Source organism: Hibiscus syriacus, unplaced genomic scaffold, assembly GCF_006381635.1.
Source record: "Hibiscus syriacus cultivar Baekdansim isolate YM2019G1 unplaced genomic scaffold, ASM638163v2 tig00111027_pilon, whole genome shotgun sequence".
Lineage (NCBI taxonomy): Eukaryota > Viridiplantae > Streptophyta > Magnoliopsida > Malvales > Malvaceae > Hibiscus > Hibiscus syriacus.
In genome coordinates, this window is record NW_024062960.1 from 2,541,752 (window position 1) to 2,560,406 (window position 18,655).

At 33.8% G+C, this 18,655-nt stretch overlaps 3 protein-coding genes across 3 annotated transcripts; 2 read left to right on the forward strand and 1 right to left on the reverse strand.

Moving 5' to 3' along the window:
* The first annotated feature begins 855 nt into the window (after nt 1-855).
* On the forward strand, nt 856-2,868 carry LOC120151023 (exocyst complex component EXO70B1-like). Its single transcript, XM_039163578.1, has one exon. It carries the CDS (start codon nt 984-986, stop codon nt 2,805-2,807), a length of 1,824 nt encoding a protein of 607 aa, XP_039019509.1. The 5' UTR covers nt 856-983; the 3' UTR covers nt 2,808-2,868.
* A 7,167-nt stretch (nt 2,869-10,035) lies between these two features.
* On the reverse strand, nt 10,036-16,934 carry LOC120151104. The gene is made up of 5 exons (XM_039163642.1): nt 16,110-16,934; nt 15,767-16,007; nt 15,103-15,220; nt 14,916-15,015; nt 10,036-10,058 (listed from the first exon to the last, which is right to left on the reverse strand). The coding sequence occupies exons 1-4, from the start codon at nt 16,664-16,666 to the stop codon at nt 14,918-14,920; spliced, it is 1,014 nt and encodes a 337-aa protein (XP_039019573.1). The 5' UTR covers nt 16,667-16,934; the 3' UTR covers nt 10,036-10,058; nt 14,916-14,917.
* Nucleotides 11,914-12,470, forward strand: LOC120151106 (glutaredoxin-C1-like). Its single transcript, XM_039163644.1, has one exon. It carries the CDS (start codon nt 11,962-11,964, stop codon nt 12,346-12,348), a length of 387 nt encoding a protein of 128 aa, XP_039019575.1. The 5' UTR covers nt 11,914-11,961; the 3' UTR covers nt 12,349-12,470.
* Nucleotides 16,935-18,655: the final 1,721 nt, after the last annotated feature.

Genomic DNA, 18,655 nt, shown 5'->3' on the forward strand with positions numbered 1-18,655 from the left:
GTGATACTGAATTCGAGCAGTTCCGTCTGTAGGATGTGTCCGTTATCAATAATTAAGAAAGATTGTAAACAAATAGAACCTTCTAATGATCACATCTATTAAAAAAACTTAACACTATAGTTAATGTTAGAAAAAAGAGAGAATAAAAGTGGTCAAGAGAGGATTCAAGCCCAAACCAATTAGAGAGTATAAAAGTAATTGAACCGTCAAGAAAAATTAATAGTTGTGTTATAATTAAATAGATTATATATATATATATATATATATATATATATATATATATATATATATGACAATAATATATTATTTATATTAAGTTGTAGTTAATATAAGTTTAAAAATAAAGATAAAATTTTTATATTGTATTATAAATAGTTTTAAGATTTACTTATAATATATTATTTATAATATTTCAATATCATAAGTAGTTCTAATATTTATTTAACTCCTATTTATAATTTTTTAAAACATTTTAAAGCACAAATTATTATTTTTGCAATTTTTTATTAAATAAAACTTATCAAACACAGGTTTAATATATACTTCAGCCCCTGAGCTTTAGTGAATTTCTTGCTTTAAGCCTTTTATTTTTCTTCAATCAACTTTGAATTTTACTATCACTAAAATGATAAAGAAATTTAAAATTAGAAGGTTAAACTGACCGAAAAATAGTACAAGAGTTAAAAGTGAGAAATTGACTAAAATATGAGACTAAAATAGGTATTAAACCATTATAAAAGAAAATACTTACCTAATATTGGTTCAAATCCTGAACAACCGCCGGCAAACGATGTGGAGCAGCGCACGATCCAAAACAAAAATGAAACTTTGTGAGGTCAACGACCAATTCCCGTTATTTACGTTATAATTTTTCTTTTCTGTTTATTAATCATCTTCTTAATCTCTTTCAAGCACAAATGCAAGATTAAATACAAAATTAAAATCATTATTGCCTTGCTTGGCTTGGCTAATTTCACCTCATCATGGGGAAGAGCCAGAACGGTGAAAACTTGGGAACCGAAACTGTATCGGACGGTGGGGATGAGCAGAACAATCCCGATGAGTTATCATCGGAACCCGGTTTTAAATTTGATCAAATTCTGAAAGATGTTGATCAATTCATCGAAACGTTAGATTCCGGTGAGAATAATTTTACCTGTATTGACCAGTTCTTGGAGATGGTTGATTCCGAGATTGCAGCCTATGAACTAAGGAAAGCCTCAGCTAAATTCGGCCTAAACATGGAGGAATTTTTCGAAGCCGTAAAACTCCTTTGGACGATCATTCGTAGGCTCGAAGAATTGCCATCAGATTCCGGTGCGACTTCGTGTTTAAACCGAGCAGGCTCCGAACACCATCGTGCCATGTTGTTATTGGAAAACGAGTTCCGTACGCTTCTCGATATAAATACGGATCGAAACGAAGGAGAAACGAAGTTGAAAACGGTGGAAGAGTTCCCGTATTTTTCGCCCGAATCAGTATCTATCATGAACCGAATTGGTAGCACAATGATATTTGCAGGGTACGAGGCAGAGTGTTGCATTGCTTATAGTGGTCTTAGGCTTAAAGCACTGGATGCCGAGTTGAGCAAGCTATCGTTTGAGAATATCAATGTCGACGATGCCGAAAGGATGAGTTGGGAATCACTGGAAGTCGAGATCGGTAATTGGCTTCACATTATGAAACATTGCACCAACAATCTCTTCTCCGAAGAACGCACACTTTGCAATTCGGTGTTTTCCGAGCATCCTTCGATCGCCCAGAGATTGTTCTGTGAACTCTCGACATCCTTGACCATGAGGCTTCTCAATTTTCCGAATGCCCTGGTGTTGCCTAGACAATACTCAACGGAGAAACTATTTAAGTTCTTAGACATATACGAGGCATTGCGTGATTTGAATAACATGGAGATTGGCAATTACTTGTCCGCCAAGGAATTCATGTCCGATACATTTACGGTACAATGTAGGATCGGCGAAACAGCGGTGAGCATTTTCTCTCAGCTTGAGAATTCGATCGAGAGTGACAATGCAGGCAGAATCCCGGTCGCGGGTGGTGCTGTTCACCCCTTGACTCGCTATACAATGAACTATCTAAAGTATGCTTGTGAGTATAAGGACACACTAGAGCAAGTATTTCAAAAGCACAATGAAATGGAGGGATTGACCGTCCAGAAAGTACAGGAGAACTACATTGAAAAGGACGATAGGTTCCTGCCGGCATCCCCTTTTGCATTAAAGTTGGTGGAGGTCATGGATTTGTTAGATGCCAACATCGAGATGAAATCAAAGCTCTATCGGAGCCCGTCATTGCGTTACATCTTCTTAATGAACAATGGGAGATACATTTTGCAGAAGCTCAAGGAGTCGACCGACATCTACGACATGCTCGGTCATTCTTGGTCACGGAAACGAACATCGGAGTTGAGGCAGTACCATAAATTGTACCAAAGAGACACATGGAGCAACGTGCTGCAGACCATAAGTCATGAGGGTGTACAAGTTAATGGGAAAGTGTCAAAACCTATACTGAAAGAAAGGTTCAAGAACTTCAACGCCTTGTTCGAAGAAATCCTCAAGACACAGAGCACATGGGTGGTAAGCGACGGACAACTTAAATCGGAGCTAAGAGTATCGATATCGTCGGTGATGATTCCAGCATACAGGTCATTTGTAGGGAGATTCCAGTCATACTTTGATAATAGTAAACAAGCAGGGAAATACATAAAGTATCAACCAGAAGATATTGAGGAGTTGATTGAACAACTTTTCGAGGGAAATACGACATCAATGATTAGGAGATCATAATTAAGTAATCGAATTGGAAACCGTATTCGAAGATGATGAAGAAGAAACGGATGCCTGCTCTTGTGGGGTTATTTCATGTGTATTAATTTTGTGTTGTAGTATCCAAGCGAGAACCATTTTTTTTTTTAAATCTGATAAAAGCTTTGGAATATTACAAGAAGCTCGATTGTATGGATTTGAGTGTAAAATGTTTGTATGTTTATAGGTTTGGCAGTTTATTTTTGGATGATTTTATCAATTTTCTCATTGTCATGATCCTTCTCTAGTTTTACAGTAGCAGTTATCTGCATTTTTTTGTTGGTAATGGAAATGAAAGTATTTGTCAAAGCTGCATGCTTGTTTAGAAACGTGTTTGATCGTTTAAAGTCTGGCATTGAAAAATACGTTTCTAAATAAGCATGCTCAAACGATCAAATCATTTGATGTTTTTGAAAAAAATTCTTTCTCAGATTGTATGTTGTTTAAACGCTAACCTTAATAAAGTATCAACCTTAAACATATAGTGTCTATTAGATATCTTCTCAGAAACGTCGGTGATTCATTCCATCTTAGTTGATAAAACAATTTCTCTTGTACACTCTATACGAGTAAAATTTTTTTTCCAACGACCTACATGGGCGAGGAAGCCCTCTATACATGATATGAACCATTATTTTAACCATATTATCAGAAGAACTTTACCAAATCCCAAGATTCCGATTCTGTCTGCGTAGCTATCGACCAAAATAATCAGTGTTTTGTTTGACCCACACCCGCTTGCAAGTTAAAGCTGTAATTCTTTCTCGAGACTAAGAAAATCACCTTACCCACACTCACTTTTTATCCAACAACCAGAGCTTGAATTTTACTTGCAACGTACAAAAAAAAAAGCTGCAGAAGCACTGGGATTCTGCTGAGCATGCGTTGGTGAAGAATAAGGTCAACCATGAAGGAAAAACAACAACAAAGAGCTGCTGATATTTAGCCGGTATTCGGCGCACAACCGTACCCTCCGCCCCGTGGGAGCAGGTGCATGCACGCCTGAACTATGCTAGTTTAGCAACTGCCGTCACTTTGTCTGGGCTTTAGGTGAACATGTGATTGTGATCCTTTGCCTCACTGTCACTGCTTCTTTTTATACCGTCATGCATAGTAAATAAAACTAGTCTGAAATTATACTGTTTCACGCAATATAAGCAGTGCTATACAGTAAAAAGTAAAATAAGCTGAAGCTATTTGTGTAAGGGGATGGTCCAGTTGTTCCTGAACATGAGAAGCTGAATGATTCATTTTTGTTAATTAAGCATTCCTCAATGAGAAAACAACCAAGTTACTCATGGTTAACGAAATGAGTCATGATTACCATTAAGGTTATATTTATTTGGTTGTAATTGATTTTCTGAAAAATATTCATTATTTTTTGGTGTTTGATTCAAGTAAAATTATGAGTTAACGAAAAAGTACGTTAATTAGTTATGTAAAAGTGTTTTTATGACTTATTTACTCTGCTGTAAATAAGTTCTTGTCCTCTCAAACTTATTTATGCCGATGTAAGTGTGTTGGGAAAAATAGTAAATGCATGAGGGAAAAATAACTAACTTATTTTATTTGGTATTTATAACGAATAATATCTGAAAATTTTATCAAACAATAGAAAATTTACACACTATCATTTAAACACCAAAAAATGATTTCAAAAATTTACTTTTCAGAAAATTTAATTTATTTTACAAAAATCATTTATGGAAATATGTTTTTTTAGTGAAACCGACTGACTCTAAATTAATCATAACAAACAACGAAATAGCTCTTTAAAAGAGAGCTAAAATGGTGCACCACAAAACCCTAACAAATTCTCTTTAGGTTCTTGTTTTTGGTTCCTTTCTTTTCTTCTTTGTTTGACAATCAGAGACGGACGCATGATTTTATGTAAATGGGTTGAACTTATCACATTTGAAGGGTGTCATAACCATTTTTTTGAAAAATAATTAAATATTATTTTAAAAACGATTATGACTTTTATTTGGAAAATTGTGGAGTTGGAATTAATCTGAATGAAATTAGATAGGAGTCTCCATCGACCTTTGGGTTAGGTAGGTCGAATACCTAAAAACGTCTTTTAAAACAATTTTTGAGGAAATATCGTTTTTTAAGACAAAAGTTGGTATTTGTTTACCAAAAACTCTATTTAATAGGTCCGGGAGTCGATTACATGTGGGGAATGGTAAGCACCCCCACAACGCCCAAAAACTGGTATTGAATCGCTTACATGTTGTCGTAAATGGTGGAAAGTATGAATCAAATATAAAGTTAAATTATGATCATTTATTAAAATTTGATTAATTTGCTTCGAATTAACTATTTAAAGAAAATCCTTTAACTCGATAAGAAATCTTGAAATTTGCAATCCTCCGTCCGGAAAGCTATCTCAATTATTTCTCATTCGTAAAGAATATTCTCCCCACATTGATTTTTTAAAAACAAAAATCGAATATAACTTGAACATCGACATAAAATAAAATAAATGGCTAATTATAAATATTCATTGCCTAGTTCAACTTAAAATAAAATGAATTAATAATTAGCAAAATGAAATCGATTTATTTCATGTTCACATTTTGTTTGAATGTCATATCATATTACATCACTTCGATCAAGTGGTGTTTTTCATGCCCATTCTACAAATAACGTTCTTGAAAGTATTCGAATACCATATCACTAAATAAGGAAATAATATGGGAATAAATACAATTGTAAATGTAAAAATAAAATATTTACAATATAAAACTAATACTATTCATTTAATGTTGTACATAAAATACATAACATGTGAAATACATACATACATAAGGGGCTAAAACAAAACAATAAAAAAATTAACTAAATAAACATATTTGAAATTTTAAGGACCAAATTGTTACTAACATAAATTTGAAAGACTAAATCACAAATAAAAACAAACCAGAACTAATATCAAATAAATTAAACAATATAGGTATTGGAAATAAAAATAAACCTTAAACAACAATGGGGACTAAAACAAATTAGTGTAGAAATTCATAAGGGCAAACAATGATTTTACCTAAAGTTTTTATAAGAAAACAATGGCCATAATGTAAACAAAGTAAATTAAAAATACTAATTATAAATAAAGAAAGATTACATTCAGTGATTGAAATGAAACATTTGCAAATATTAAAACCAGAATCGAACATAAACAAAAATGGTACAATACATATGATAGTGACTAAAATATAAACGTGAAAAGATAAAGGCTCAAAACAAAACAATGTAAACTTCATTCCACGGCCCAAATCGTGAGATTACAAAGGATCAAAGACCTGCATGTCTATTATATCATAACTCGAAAACACGGAAAGGCCCCTCCCCAAAACGACAACGTTTCAATCGAGGGATATAAGCCCAAAAATGGGCTTTCATTCTCATCCTCCCTCATTTTTCATTCGTTTCAGAAAGCCAGAAGAGAGAGTTTTAAAACTCTCTCAACTTCCCCTCATCGGGGAAGAAAGGGATGGCCGCCGTCGGCGGAGCTCACGGCGATTCACTGCGGCCGGAGAGAGGCAACCAACTCAAAAAGCTTCCTCTCCTCACCCTCGACTCGAAACCCCCACCCTTTCAACCTAAAAACTACCCTAGCCTCCTAGATCTACATATTTACCTTTCGAAACACCCAAAAATCGGCGACCATCGAGCTTTCAACTCTTCAAGCAGAGGTAAGAACCATCTCACTTTGCTCTCTTTTTTCTTTTTCTTTTTTTTCTCCTTTCGAATAGGTTTTTTTGTTCTGTTTTTTTCTCTCTCTGTTTGATTTCTTTCGATATTTTTCTCTAGGCTCCTAATCTCTCTCCTCTAGTTTCTGTTCGTGTCCCCTCTTTTTTCATTATATGTGATGGTTTTGTAATATTGGCCTTCGATTTTCGAGAGATCAGAGGATATGATTATCTCCCAAATATCTATCTTGATTTGCTTGCATTTTTTTATTGAGTTTCTTTAGCTTGATTAGTGATTTATGTCACTGTTTGATAGATTGGCTGACTTGGGTGCAGGCGGCTAGCTGAGATAACTGACAGGAGCAACAGTGGCGGTAGCAAACGACAACATCAGAGAATGGCGACAGTGACATCAAATCCCTAGGGTTAGGGTTTCAAAAACCCTAAGCGTCGGGTCGAATCTAGACTCTGGTGGGCTACTGAGCCAGGTCTAGGTTTGTTATCTGTAAACGAGTCAGGCTTCAACTGGGTTTTGGGTAAGCTGTTTGGGCTTGTAATTGGGTTGCCTTGGTGTTGGGCTCATGTATTAGGCCTCGGATAGGTTAGATGGTGGGTTGCTATATTGGGTCTACAAAATGTAATAATAATTAATAATAATAAAAGTAATAATAATAATAATAATAAATATATCTTTTTTAGAACCGGACAAAAATGGATGTCTATAAAGGGATATAAACTTATAAAATATTAAGGGGGTAAAAGCGGAAAAAATGCCAGGATAATGTAAAATGAGAAAAATTTCCATTTCTAACGTGGTTTCAACATTATTTCCTCATCTAGGACATTTTGTACAGTACACGCCTAAAGACCCCGAGATATCTCGGCGTCTTCAGGCTAAAATTTTGCATGCATAATCCTTGGGGATTACTCGGCGTTTTTAGTTGAAATAGGGTTGGTGCTACATGATGAGGTGGCCAGGAATTCTCGGCGTCTTTAGTTGAAAGCATTTACAGACCAGCTAGTTCGTTCGCGCATTCTTCATCAAGTTCACTACAGAAAGCAAATTGGGATTGCCAAGATACATGATATATGCACATTTGTGCATCCATCTCACTGCAACAATCATTTCACTCCAGAATGAACAAACTTATGATGGAAAACCAAATTTCTTTCGTGCATAATGAACAAAATACTTACTTTCCCAACACTTCGGTAAGTATTTGAGTATAATAATCAACCATTTGTGCTTTTGTGACAACCCCAATTCCAGGCTTATCCATTCGAACAAGCCAGTGTTTGGTGTTCCCATCATGAAACAACTGTGAATTTCCAGTGTTTGAAGCAGTGTGATCTTTTTTCTTAGAATTGTAATTTGGGTCTGGCTTAACCGATAAAACCTAAGGTAAACCTACAAAAACTTCCCAAGAAGACGCCTAGAATTCCGGACCACCTCCACATGCAACAGCAACCCTATTTCAACTAAAGACGCCAAGTAATCTCCAAGGATTATGCATGCAAAATTTTAACCTGAAGACGCCGAGATATTTCGGGGTCTTTAGGCATGTACTGTAGAAAATTCCCTAGATGAGGAAATAATGTTGGAACCACATTAGAATGGGAAATTTTTTTCCCTTTTTGCATTATCCTGGTATTTTTGCCAGGTAAAAGCAGGTTTCCAATAGAAAATACAAATAAAATATCTAAAATATATAGAAATTTAAAATTTTTAAGGAGGTGACCGTCCCCGTTCGCCCTGCCTATGTCCATCCCTGTTGGCAGACGATGACACCGGCCTTGATGTTGGTCGTCGACCACATGCATTCCTTATTTTTCCTTTATTTTCTTATATCTCATTTTTCCTTTATTTTCTTATATCTCATTTTTTTAATAACTCTACCTTTATTACACGTTTTTATCTACCTTTTGACACGTTTTCAGTTGTTTGACGTTGTTTTCGTTTAATTTTCTCAAGGTTGGATTTGACGACGTCTCGACTGATCAAGATGGTGCTTATTTGTTATCCTACTAATCTTACCTACTTTGGACCCTCAGATTAAATTTGGAAATGCGGTTTATATTCAGAGATAGTTTTCTCATGATATTCGACTATGATCTATGATTGTCAGTGGTCTTTTAATAGTTTGATTTTCTATTGCGGTTCATTTATCGATGCAGTTAAATATGTTTGTATCTATCTTTTATTTGATTTTTTTGGATACATTGTTAATATTTTTCTTGTATGATCTTTGTATAATCTCAAGTGTCTAATTTATTGTGTAATTGCTATAAAAATATATTCGAATTATATGTTCAGTGTAGGTTTATAATTATAAACCTTTATTGTAATTTTTCGTTTTCGACTTTTTAATAAAGTAGCACTAACATGTGAACATGTGGCAACATATTTCCTAAATCCAAAGCACTAACACATGTTTAGTTCCACTGCATACGACTAAGGCTCCTTCATTCACTGCATGTGATTTAGTAACTCATAATCAAATATAAGCAAAAGAAAAGTATTAGTCCCACTATCTATAGCTAATGTGGAATCCACAACACACATACCTTAACTTTTCCAAATCTGTAGCATGTTTTACTCCATGCTGTGGGCTCTTCGCCACATGTTTTGACTGATTTCAGACAACATGGATGGTGACTGTTGGAAACTTCTACTAATTTGATATTGAAGCTATAATCTTTACGTGCATATCGTGAGCACCTTTATCCTAAAGTTACAAAAGAACCCAAAAGGTAATTCAAACATATGATTATTGTTTTTAGCTAAAGAAACAACGAATGTGATTTACGTATAAAACTTTTGTACTATTTTATTTATATATATCAGTAGGAACAAATAACAATGTTTCACCTACCTTCAAATCATTCATTCTCAAATGGGGGGCCATGGCTTTGTTTTTTTCATCTTTATATTTTGTAGTTATAAGGTTGGGATCCATTTTCGTCGGATGTAATTTTTTTAGTTTTACATTATTTTAGAAATTAAGATCATTAGACGGGTGAAAGTAATTTTATCATGACCAGTGTAATCATGAAATGGACATCGTTCTCTAAGATTAATAACAACACATCTAAATTTATATATCTGGATAAGGAAGATGGAACTCGATCGAATTTTTTTTTTTTGAATAAGAATATTAACAAAAATCAGAGAAAAAAGAAAAGAAAAGTAGATAAACAAATGAATGTGGTGTATGAAACAATGAATTGGAATTTATCCTAATTATGACTTGGTTTGGCAATTTTCTAGAAATAGGAGTAGCAAATCGCACGTTAAACCACGTAATTTGCACCAGAACACAAACTTATAATTACCTAAGCAGAAGTAAACAAATTACCAATCTAGTACACTACTTCTTTTACTTTTTTAACTCATGATTGACCATGACCCTATGCTTTAGAGGACACAATGCCCTGTAATTTCTCGAACTGAATTTTCAAATCAAATCAAGTTTAATTTTAAGTTTTTCAAATTGAATTGAATTCAACGACATTCAAATTCTACTCCACTCAACTCAACTCGTTTATAGTCTACTCATGCCCTCTCCCTTGGTGAAAGCAAGAAATCCAATAGATGATGAATACATCATGTCCAAGAAGACAAAGGCAAAACATGCGCGCAAGAGTCGGGTCTTGTCACTAACAAAAGTGTAAATCTCATCAAACTCAAAGGTCCCGACAAGCAGCACCAAAGCAAGCCGTCTATCCCAAAAAACCCTACAGTTTTTGCCAAAATGTTAAGGGTCTGTTTTTTAATATTACTACACAAAAAGGAAAACGCTATGTGATTAAAAGTTGGTAACTGGACTAGAAAAATTACCCCTACCCTCCTTCATCTAACACCTTACCTTTTTCATCTAGGGTTTTATTGCCTGATATATGTAAAGGGTTCCTTATCTATTTCAATATTTAATGTTTAGTCCTTGCACTTTTTAATTTTATAATGTTGAGTGCATGTATTATTTCTAAGGGTAAAATATACAAATGGTTACTAAACCATACTAAAATGATCTTTTCAGTCAATAAACTTTCAAAAGTTATAAAATAGTTACCAAATTTATCAAACTATTATAGAATGGTCATTATACTTTATCAAACTAATAAAAAATGTTTATTAAACTTATTGAACTATACAAAATAGTCCTTAAACTTATCGAAATTTATCATTAATATTATTACATGCAATTACCATTTTATAACAATTTGATGATATGAATATTTTGTAATTTTTAAAGTTCAATGGTTAAAAATATCATTTCAACACATTTTAATGATATTTTTTGCATTTTACCCTATTTTTAATTTGAAAGTGTCATACATCTATTTTCTCCTATTCAATTTTTCTTTAAGACCATAGAAAAAAGTTAAAACAACTTTTTTAGTTTTTTACGATTGTAGTTCTTTTTATAAATTTGATCTCTATTCTTTAAAAACAAATACAAATTATTATTAATTAAATTGGTCCCTAAACTTTTTAATTTTATAATTTCCTCCCCAAGCTATGACTCTCATTCTAAATTAGTCCTTAAACTTTTAAACATTCTAATTTCATCCATAAAATATGACACTCTTTCTAAATTAGTCCCCAAGCTTTTGGATATTATAATTTCATCCCAAATTCATCCAAATATGTATTAGTTTCAACCATAGTTTAACCTAAAATTTGTTTTTTCTCAAATATATAATAATATAACTTGGCCTAACAATTTTATTAATAAGGGATGTGATTAGTTTATACATACAGTTTGGGATGAAATTGGAATGTTTAAAAAGTTTGGGGACTAATTTAGAATGAAGCTTATAGTTTGGGGATGAAATTGGAATGTTCAAAAGTTTGAGGTCTAATTTAGAATGATTATCATAGTTTAGGGATGCAATTATAATATTTAAAAGTTTATGAATCATTTTAAAATGAGAGTCATACTTTGAGAACATGTGATGTAATTAACTATATTTGTTTAGTCATGTACGTTTATAGTCTTTTAAGAGTTAAACTGATAAAAGATATAAATGTGAAGGACTAAAAAGTTATTTTAATTATTTATTTAACTGTTAAGTCAATAATTAATGATGAGAGTGAACAAAAGTTAGTAAACAGACCAAGATTTTCAAATAAAAAATAGTTTTAAATTAAATTATAAAGACTAAATTTCAAATATTAAAATAATAGAGGGAGGTTTAATATATTTAAACCTGTTTTGATTTTTATTGTTGTCCTTCTCTCTGAGTGCAGACAGAAATCCTTTTAAAGCAAATACCCCACGCACGCGGGTGCGACAACAATGGACAAACCCCACTTTTCTAGTTTCTACCACGCACCACCCACCCTTATAAAATGCCCCACTTCCTCTAACGCCTTCCCTTAACTTCATCACCGTCTTCGTTTCTCTCCGCAGTTTTTTCAGTTGAAAAAAAGGGAGAAAATAATGTATTGTGAGGGTGATTCGTGGGGGTGTTATATGCCGATGAGCCTGAGCCTGCGGAGCATCGAGTCGGACCCCATAGAGAGAGTGGTGCAGCTGGCGTCGGAGAGCGCCGTGGTGATATTCAGCGTCAGCAGCTGTTGCATGTGCCATGCTGCCAAAAGACTGTTCTGCGGAATGGGGGTGAACCCGACAGTTATAGAGCTCGACCATGACCCTCGAGGGAAAGAGATGGAGAAGGCGCTGTCGAGGCTCCTCTGCAACGCACAAACTATTCCGGTCGTGTTCATCGGTGGGAAGCTGATTGGTTCCATGGACGGAGTCATGGCTTCACATATTAATGGCACCTTGGTGCCACTTCTCAAGGAGGCCGGAGCTCTTTGGCTCTGATTCTGATAAATAGTGTTAGTGAAATCAGAGTGCTAATTAATCATTAACCATGGGTTATGAATTTATGAAGGAGATGTGTATCTAGTTTTGTCATGTACATTAACTAGTTTTAATTTAGTTAATGTGTTAAAGTTTATTTTTCCAGAGACTTTGAGGTATGCTTTACACTTTCCTTGTGGATAAATCGAGTATGTTTCATCTGAAAATGCAACATTGTCAATTACCAAGGACACCAATATTTTGGATTAAATTAAAACCAATTATAGAGAGAACTAACATGATATTATTTTGCGGTATTAGTGTATTGATAAATTACTTCAAAAAGAGATCTAACTACAGAGACTAATGTACATCCTCCTTGATTCATTTAATACTCTTTTTCTCGTAGATCCAACATTTTCAATGTTGTTTAGGAGAGATTTTAACGAGACCATTTTTTACCCTAAAAATAAATTATAGAGACCATTAAATTTTCTTGATCGAGAGATGTGTCGTGATGAAAAAATAACACGAAACGTTAAACTATTATAATGATAAATAAAATCGTTACATAAAAAGCATATAAACTAGTATCATAAAAGTAAACAAAAACAAATATTTCAATAATATGCGATGAGAAAGAAACCAAAACAAGGAGAATATTTAAATCTAAATCTAAATAAAAATAAATAAGGAGAAAGAGACAATGACGCTACACCGACTAAGGAGTCGCTTTGAAAGAAAAAACTAGAGAATCACTTTAAATTTTTCTTAATTTAAATATCATTATGTATTGTTGCAAAAATTTCACCATTTGTTTCTTTATTAGTCTAGGAGGATTATAATTAATATTTATATAAAATCTTTTTTAGTAATTCATAACGTACATACACCTTACAAAAACTATAGTTCAAACTAAAAATCTTTAAAAAAAAATAATTTTATTTTTTAATTATCATGAGACCACTCAGTGAATTCACCTTTTTATATTCTCTCTAGATACATTCTTACTATTAATCATGTTATATTTTGTAATAATTAATTTTTTTATATTCAAATATATATTATTTTTTATCCTATTACCAAAGATGCTCGAATGTGGTACTTGTCTCATTATCAAAGAGAATCAAACATTATCTGGTCCAACAGCCCGTTTTAAGAATTTCTGAGTTTTTTTTTTTCTTCTCATTTTAGTCATTAAATGGTTAATTCTAACCAATTTGATAATATCACATATTAACAATATAGATTAACTTCAAATTTAACCTATAAATTTTCAAAAGCTCTTTATCACTTAAACAAATTAAAAATCTTCTCTCTCTAACCCAAACTCTAATCTTAGACATGTTGTCGTCGTCGCCTTCAGCCACCCTCTATGTTATCTCCAATGAGGGGGAATTTCAAGAAGGTTTGCAGCTATCTTAGCAACCATGATTCCAGTCATCAACTCGTCAAGCACAGCAACACTAGCAACATACCTCGCCTCTCTGGCAACTCACAAACAACTCTAGTCACACCCCAACTTTCACCTTTCTCACTATTCGAAGAATTTGAAGTTCTCCCTCCCTTAAAACTTCTTGACGTAGAGCGCTCAGCCCACCAGTGAACCCAATGTGACCTTTGAATTACTCACTTGTTCTCAACGACAACCTATGCTCTCGCCTCCAATACTCACCATCACACACTTTAGACTAACGTTCTTGAACCAACCGAGAAGACCCAACACCGTCGTGCACATTCCATCCATTTTCTCCTAAGGCACGCTACTGTTACCCCTTCACTACAGAATCCAAACGGAGCTAATTGAGATGTCAAAGGGGTGAGGCCCGTTGGTGCGCTTGGCGAGTTATCAACTAGGGTTAGGGTTGGAGTTGTCGAGCTAACTTCCAACCTCCCTGAAGTTCCTCTTCATAAAAGACAACAAAGACGATAAAAGAAAAAGTTAGGGTTAGAGAGGGGTATTTTTAATACGGTGAAAAAAAAAACAATTTTTTGAAAGTTCATGATCGAGATAACCTTTTTCAAAACAAGTTGATACAAATCAAAAACAGAAGTGTCATAGTTTAACCAATTTCTATTTTTATCAAAAACACGATGCACTTTTTTGTCAACTTTATTTATTCCAAACTAATGGTCATTTCGACAATTGAACAAAAATAAGGTCTTATTGGATTCGAGGATTGAAGGGACAAAATCCAACGAAGTCTAGCAGATACAAGGGAGGCAGGCATTATTCCAGCTTGAATAAAATATAGCACATACCCACCGCCGAACAACTACTACATAACTCAACCACAACAACAGAAGCCGGCATGCAAAACAGAGAACCACTACAAAACACTATTAAGACCTTTCTCGAATAGCAGGAATCAACCATACCTGCAAACTAAACGTAAGAGGATAACCAATTCTAGATAATGTTAACCAAAAAAAATGGAGAATTATGTGCTACGCTACGCTATGCTATGCGATGAAATTCTCCTACAAAAGGATTGCTGAGAACTACATCACATTGCATGCCAAATATTGGGGGGGAAATAATGAACTACTTCTGCTTAAATCTCTATGCCGCAAAACTGTAGGACTCAACTCAATGCCCCAGTACGAGAGCAACCTTCTCTGGAGAAACAAGTGAAGAAGCATGGGCAATCAATGGTTCGTAATGATCAGCGCCAGCGCCACACCAACCTGACACATTAGGGGATTCTGTGTAAACTTGCAATTTGATAAGAAAAGTCTTTTGTTTAGCAAAAGACTCGGAAAAAAATCTGATACCTGTTCCTTTCATAAACAGAAAGAAGGGAGGTTCACATATTTCACTCCTTGGACGATGCGGAAGGAAGAAAACACAGTCGTCTTCGTCAACCATAGCATCTGATCCGTGTGCTTGCAACTGTAATGAATGAGTTGAAAGAATGAACTTCAACCTAAGCTAAAATTGAATGTAATTCACTACATGTGATAAAAAAGTTGCTCGGTCTATAAATAACAAATGCATGCAAGCACCTAGAATGAGGGTTTAAACAGAAAGTCTAGTCTTAAAAGGAAAGTGTTGATACACATCCAAGTTTGGTGCCATAACTGAAAAACAGAAAATCCATGCAAGCACCCCTTCCCATTACATTAGTATCTTAGTCTCAGAATTCATGGAACACTGCTGCAGTAAGAATTAGATGCAATACACAGCCAAAGTGATGAAACAAAAGGCTATGTGGGTACCGATCGGAAAATATAATGCATTCTTTTTTTTGTTTAACCACTGGTACATGATCTATTGATCAACTAATCTAGATGAAGTACTGCATAGAACTATTATGGAGGAACCCTCGCAACCTACTTTTCACCATTCACAACTACAATATATAATGCTTTGAAGCCATAAAAGTAGCAGCAAAATCCATACACCCATATAATTATAACAATTCAAGCTTCAACTTACTACATATATCTCACGGTTGAACTCTGTTGCAAGACATTCGATGGCAATGTCATCCCCAAATGCAGCAGCACGACCTTCTCTATTCTCATCTACATATAATAAACCCTCCTCGGTATATTGCAAAGTGATGATATCATATTCATCATCAGGTGAACCAGAAATGGACATGTATTTGGCCCAGCTCGAGCCGTCATTCACAGGAATACATCTCTCTTTGTAAATAGATTCGGCAACCAATTCTCTTCATTATGAAAAATAGACGACAAGGAAACACATCAAATAGAGCATTGATACAATAATCACAAAAAGCAGATCAATGGATCCAAGAAGAGGGGAAAAAAACCTTTGCATTCCGAGCTGAACGAGCTCTTCAATGGCAGAGTCCAAGGCAACGCGCTCCTCCTTCTTGGCTAACAACTTAACTTCTTGAACCACATGAACACCCCACCCGTTCCTCAGATCCGGAGAGTACATATTCCTAATCACCTCATTTATCATCTGTCTCTCTTCTTCCATAGCAGATCCAAGATCCTCCAAGAAACGCTTCACCGTCTGCTTCCTCAAATCTCGCGCGTCGACCTCACGCGCCATGGCCCTCTGCGAGGCCGTGAAAAGGCAGTTCCCATCCGTCGACACATCGCCGCCGTGAGACAGTCGGAACACCAACGAGGAGCCGTTATCTTTGGGGTGCTTCCACAGCACTCCCCTGGCGTGAAGCTTCGTGAGATGCCGTCTCTGTTGGTCCTCTAGGCCAATCACGTCGTCCCACGTAGTAGTGGCCGTGATGATCTGGTCACCTAGATCAACCGCTTCAAGTGTCGCGGCATTGGATTCCCTCCGAGGTACCGTCGGAGAAGACGTTTGAAATGTCTCGATTGGATCGCATAGAAGTTTCCCCATATTCCAATTTTTTTATTCTTTTCTTCCCTTCTTGATAACAGTTGTTTTCTTCTCTCTATTGAATATATTTTCTATGTATTTTTCCTTCTCTTTCTCTTATTCTTCTTCTTCTTCTTCTTTGATGAGAGGAGAGTTACAGAGAGAAGATAGAGTAATGGACACAGAGAGATAGAGAGAGAGTTTAGGGTTAACGGGTAGATATACGGCGCGGGAGAGAAATGATGACACGTGTACAAAACAGGCAGATTTAGGGATTCAAGGTGGGTGGTTCTGACCGTGCTGTGCGAGGTGATAACGTAAGCTCGTGGAGCATCAGGAGCAACCCTCAGCCTGATATAAATATATATAAATTAACTGACTTTTATTTTAATATGTAATGGGTAGAGATCACTGATTTATAAATTATTCATAATGAGGTTTAATTTCACGATTATAAATTAAGAATTTTATATTCTACCAACTGAGTTAGATATTTATGATATTATATATATATTCATCATTTTTTCTTTTTAAAGTATTATAATTCATGGTCAAATCAATTTCTTAAATTAAATTTATGGAAATTTTGCATATGTAGAACATTCTAATGGTCTATTCTTCTAATTTTGCAAATATAATGAAAAAATATTTCATAATTTTATTTTTTTCCTTAAAAAAGGTAATTTCGTTGTCGTAGTAAACTTAAAATAGTAATGTTGTTTTTGTTTTTTAAATTATACTCATTGAATCTATCAAATTGTAATAATCTTATCTTTTAATTGTCGAGAATCACTATTGAAATATATGATATTAATGTGATAATTAATTGTATTGATATGTCAATTTATGGTGTTAATGTAATAATCTTATCTATAGTAGATGCTAACGTAGTAGAGAAATTTAATTATTTTTAATAAGTTCGGTGATATAATTTATTTATATAGAAAATTGAAAAAAATAAATAAAGATTATGAAATTGTTATACTTTTAAAATTTAAAATATTATTAAAAATAAAAATAATTAAATTAAAAATCAACAATTTTGAATTCATTATTGAGATTATTTACAAATAATTAATGTTAATTTAATAGGTTTATTTTTATCAACTAACTTAATTTTACAAATTTTCAAAAAAAAACCTTAATTTTACAAAATAATTAATGTTGTCTATAATGTAATATGTAACACGTGCGATGGGTGGGTAAGGCTTCTTGCAAAGATACAGAATACAAGAACCGTGTTGGCGGCCAATATTTGGAGACTAGCCTCGTTTTTCAAACTATAATGTCAAATTAGGTTTTCATGTACCCACGTGACTGAAGTGCATGTTCCTAACGGTCACAAATTTTAAAATTGTTTGTATTTCACTATTTCCAATAATGTCAATTTAAAAAATTAATCATATGTATGAATTAAACGAACTCAGTAATTAAGATATGATTGTTATTTCTTGAAGTTTCAGGTTCGATTATCACGTATGTAAAGATATGAATGTTCAATGTTAAATGATCGAGTGTCTTAGAACAAATATTAGCTTGTATTTATTTCAAACTAATAAAAAATTAACAATTTAATTTCAAAGTTAAATGCTTTGTAAATAGTGGAATAGTTTGGTAATGGAAAAAAATGTTGAAGTAGTTTTTATAAATTCTATTTAAAATTTTTCAACTTATTGAGTGATTTTAATAGTAAAAGAGAATATTAATTTTTAAAAGATTTGAATTAGAACAACTAAAATTTAATTTTATATTTGTATTTATAGTAAAAGCAATCCTGATTATATGTTGAATAATGACAGAAATTAGGCATACAAATACGAATAAAATTAAATAAATATACCAACAATTGTATTAGTACTATAACACCATGGAAAACAATAATAGTCTAATACTAAGTTACTAACCCTAACCAGGGCCAGCCCTGGGCATAGCCCAGGGCGCCTACCCAAGTTTGAAGGATCCATTTTTAAAATTATTTTTAAGTTTAATAATTAAAAAATATTTTTAAAT

Bases quoted from the DNA above. Each gene is read 5' to 3' on its own strand.
- LOC120151023 (XM_039163578.1), top strand. From the start codon at position 984: ATGGGGAAGAGCCAGAACGGTGAAAACTTGGGAACCGAAACTGTATCG.
- LOC120151104 (XM_039163642.1), bottom strand. From the start codon at position 16,666: ATGGGGAAACTTCTATGCGATCCAATCGAGACATTTCAAACGTCTTCT. The intron at 15,221-15,766 runs GTAAGTTGAAGC...CATTCATTACAG, and splicing joins TCAACCGTGAGATATATGTA to TTGCAAGCACACGGATCAGA. The intron at 15,016-15,102 runs GTATCAGATTTT...CTAATGTGTCAG, and splicing joins TCTGTTTATGAAAGGAACAG to GTTGGTGTGGCGCTGGCGCT.
- LOC120151106 (XM_039163644.1), top strand. From the start codon at position 11,962: ATGTATTGTGAGGGTGATTCGTGGGGGTGTTATATGCCGATGAGCCTG.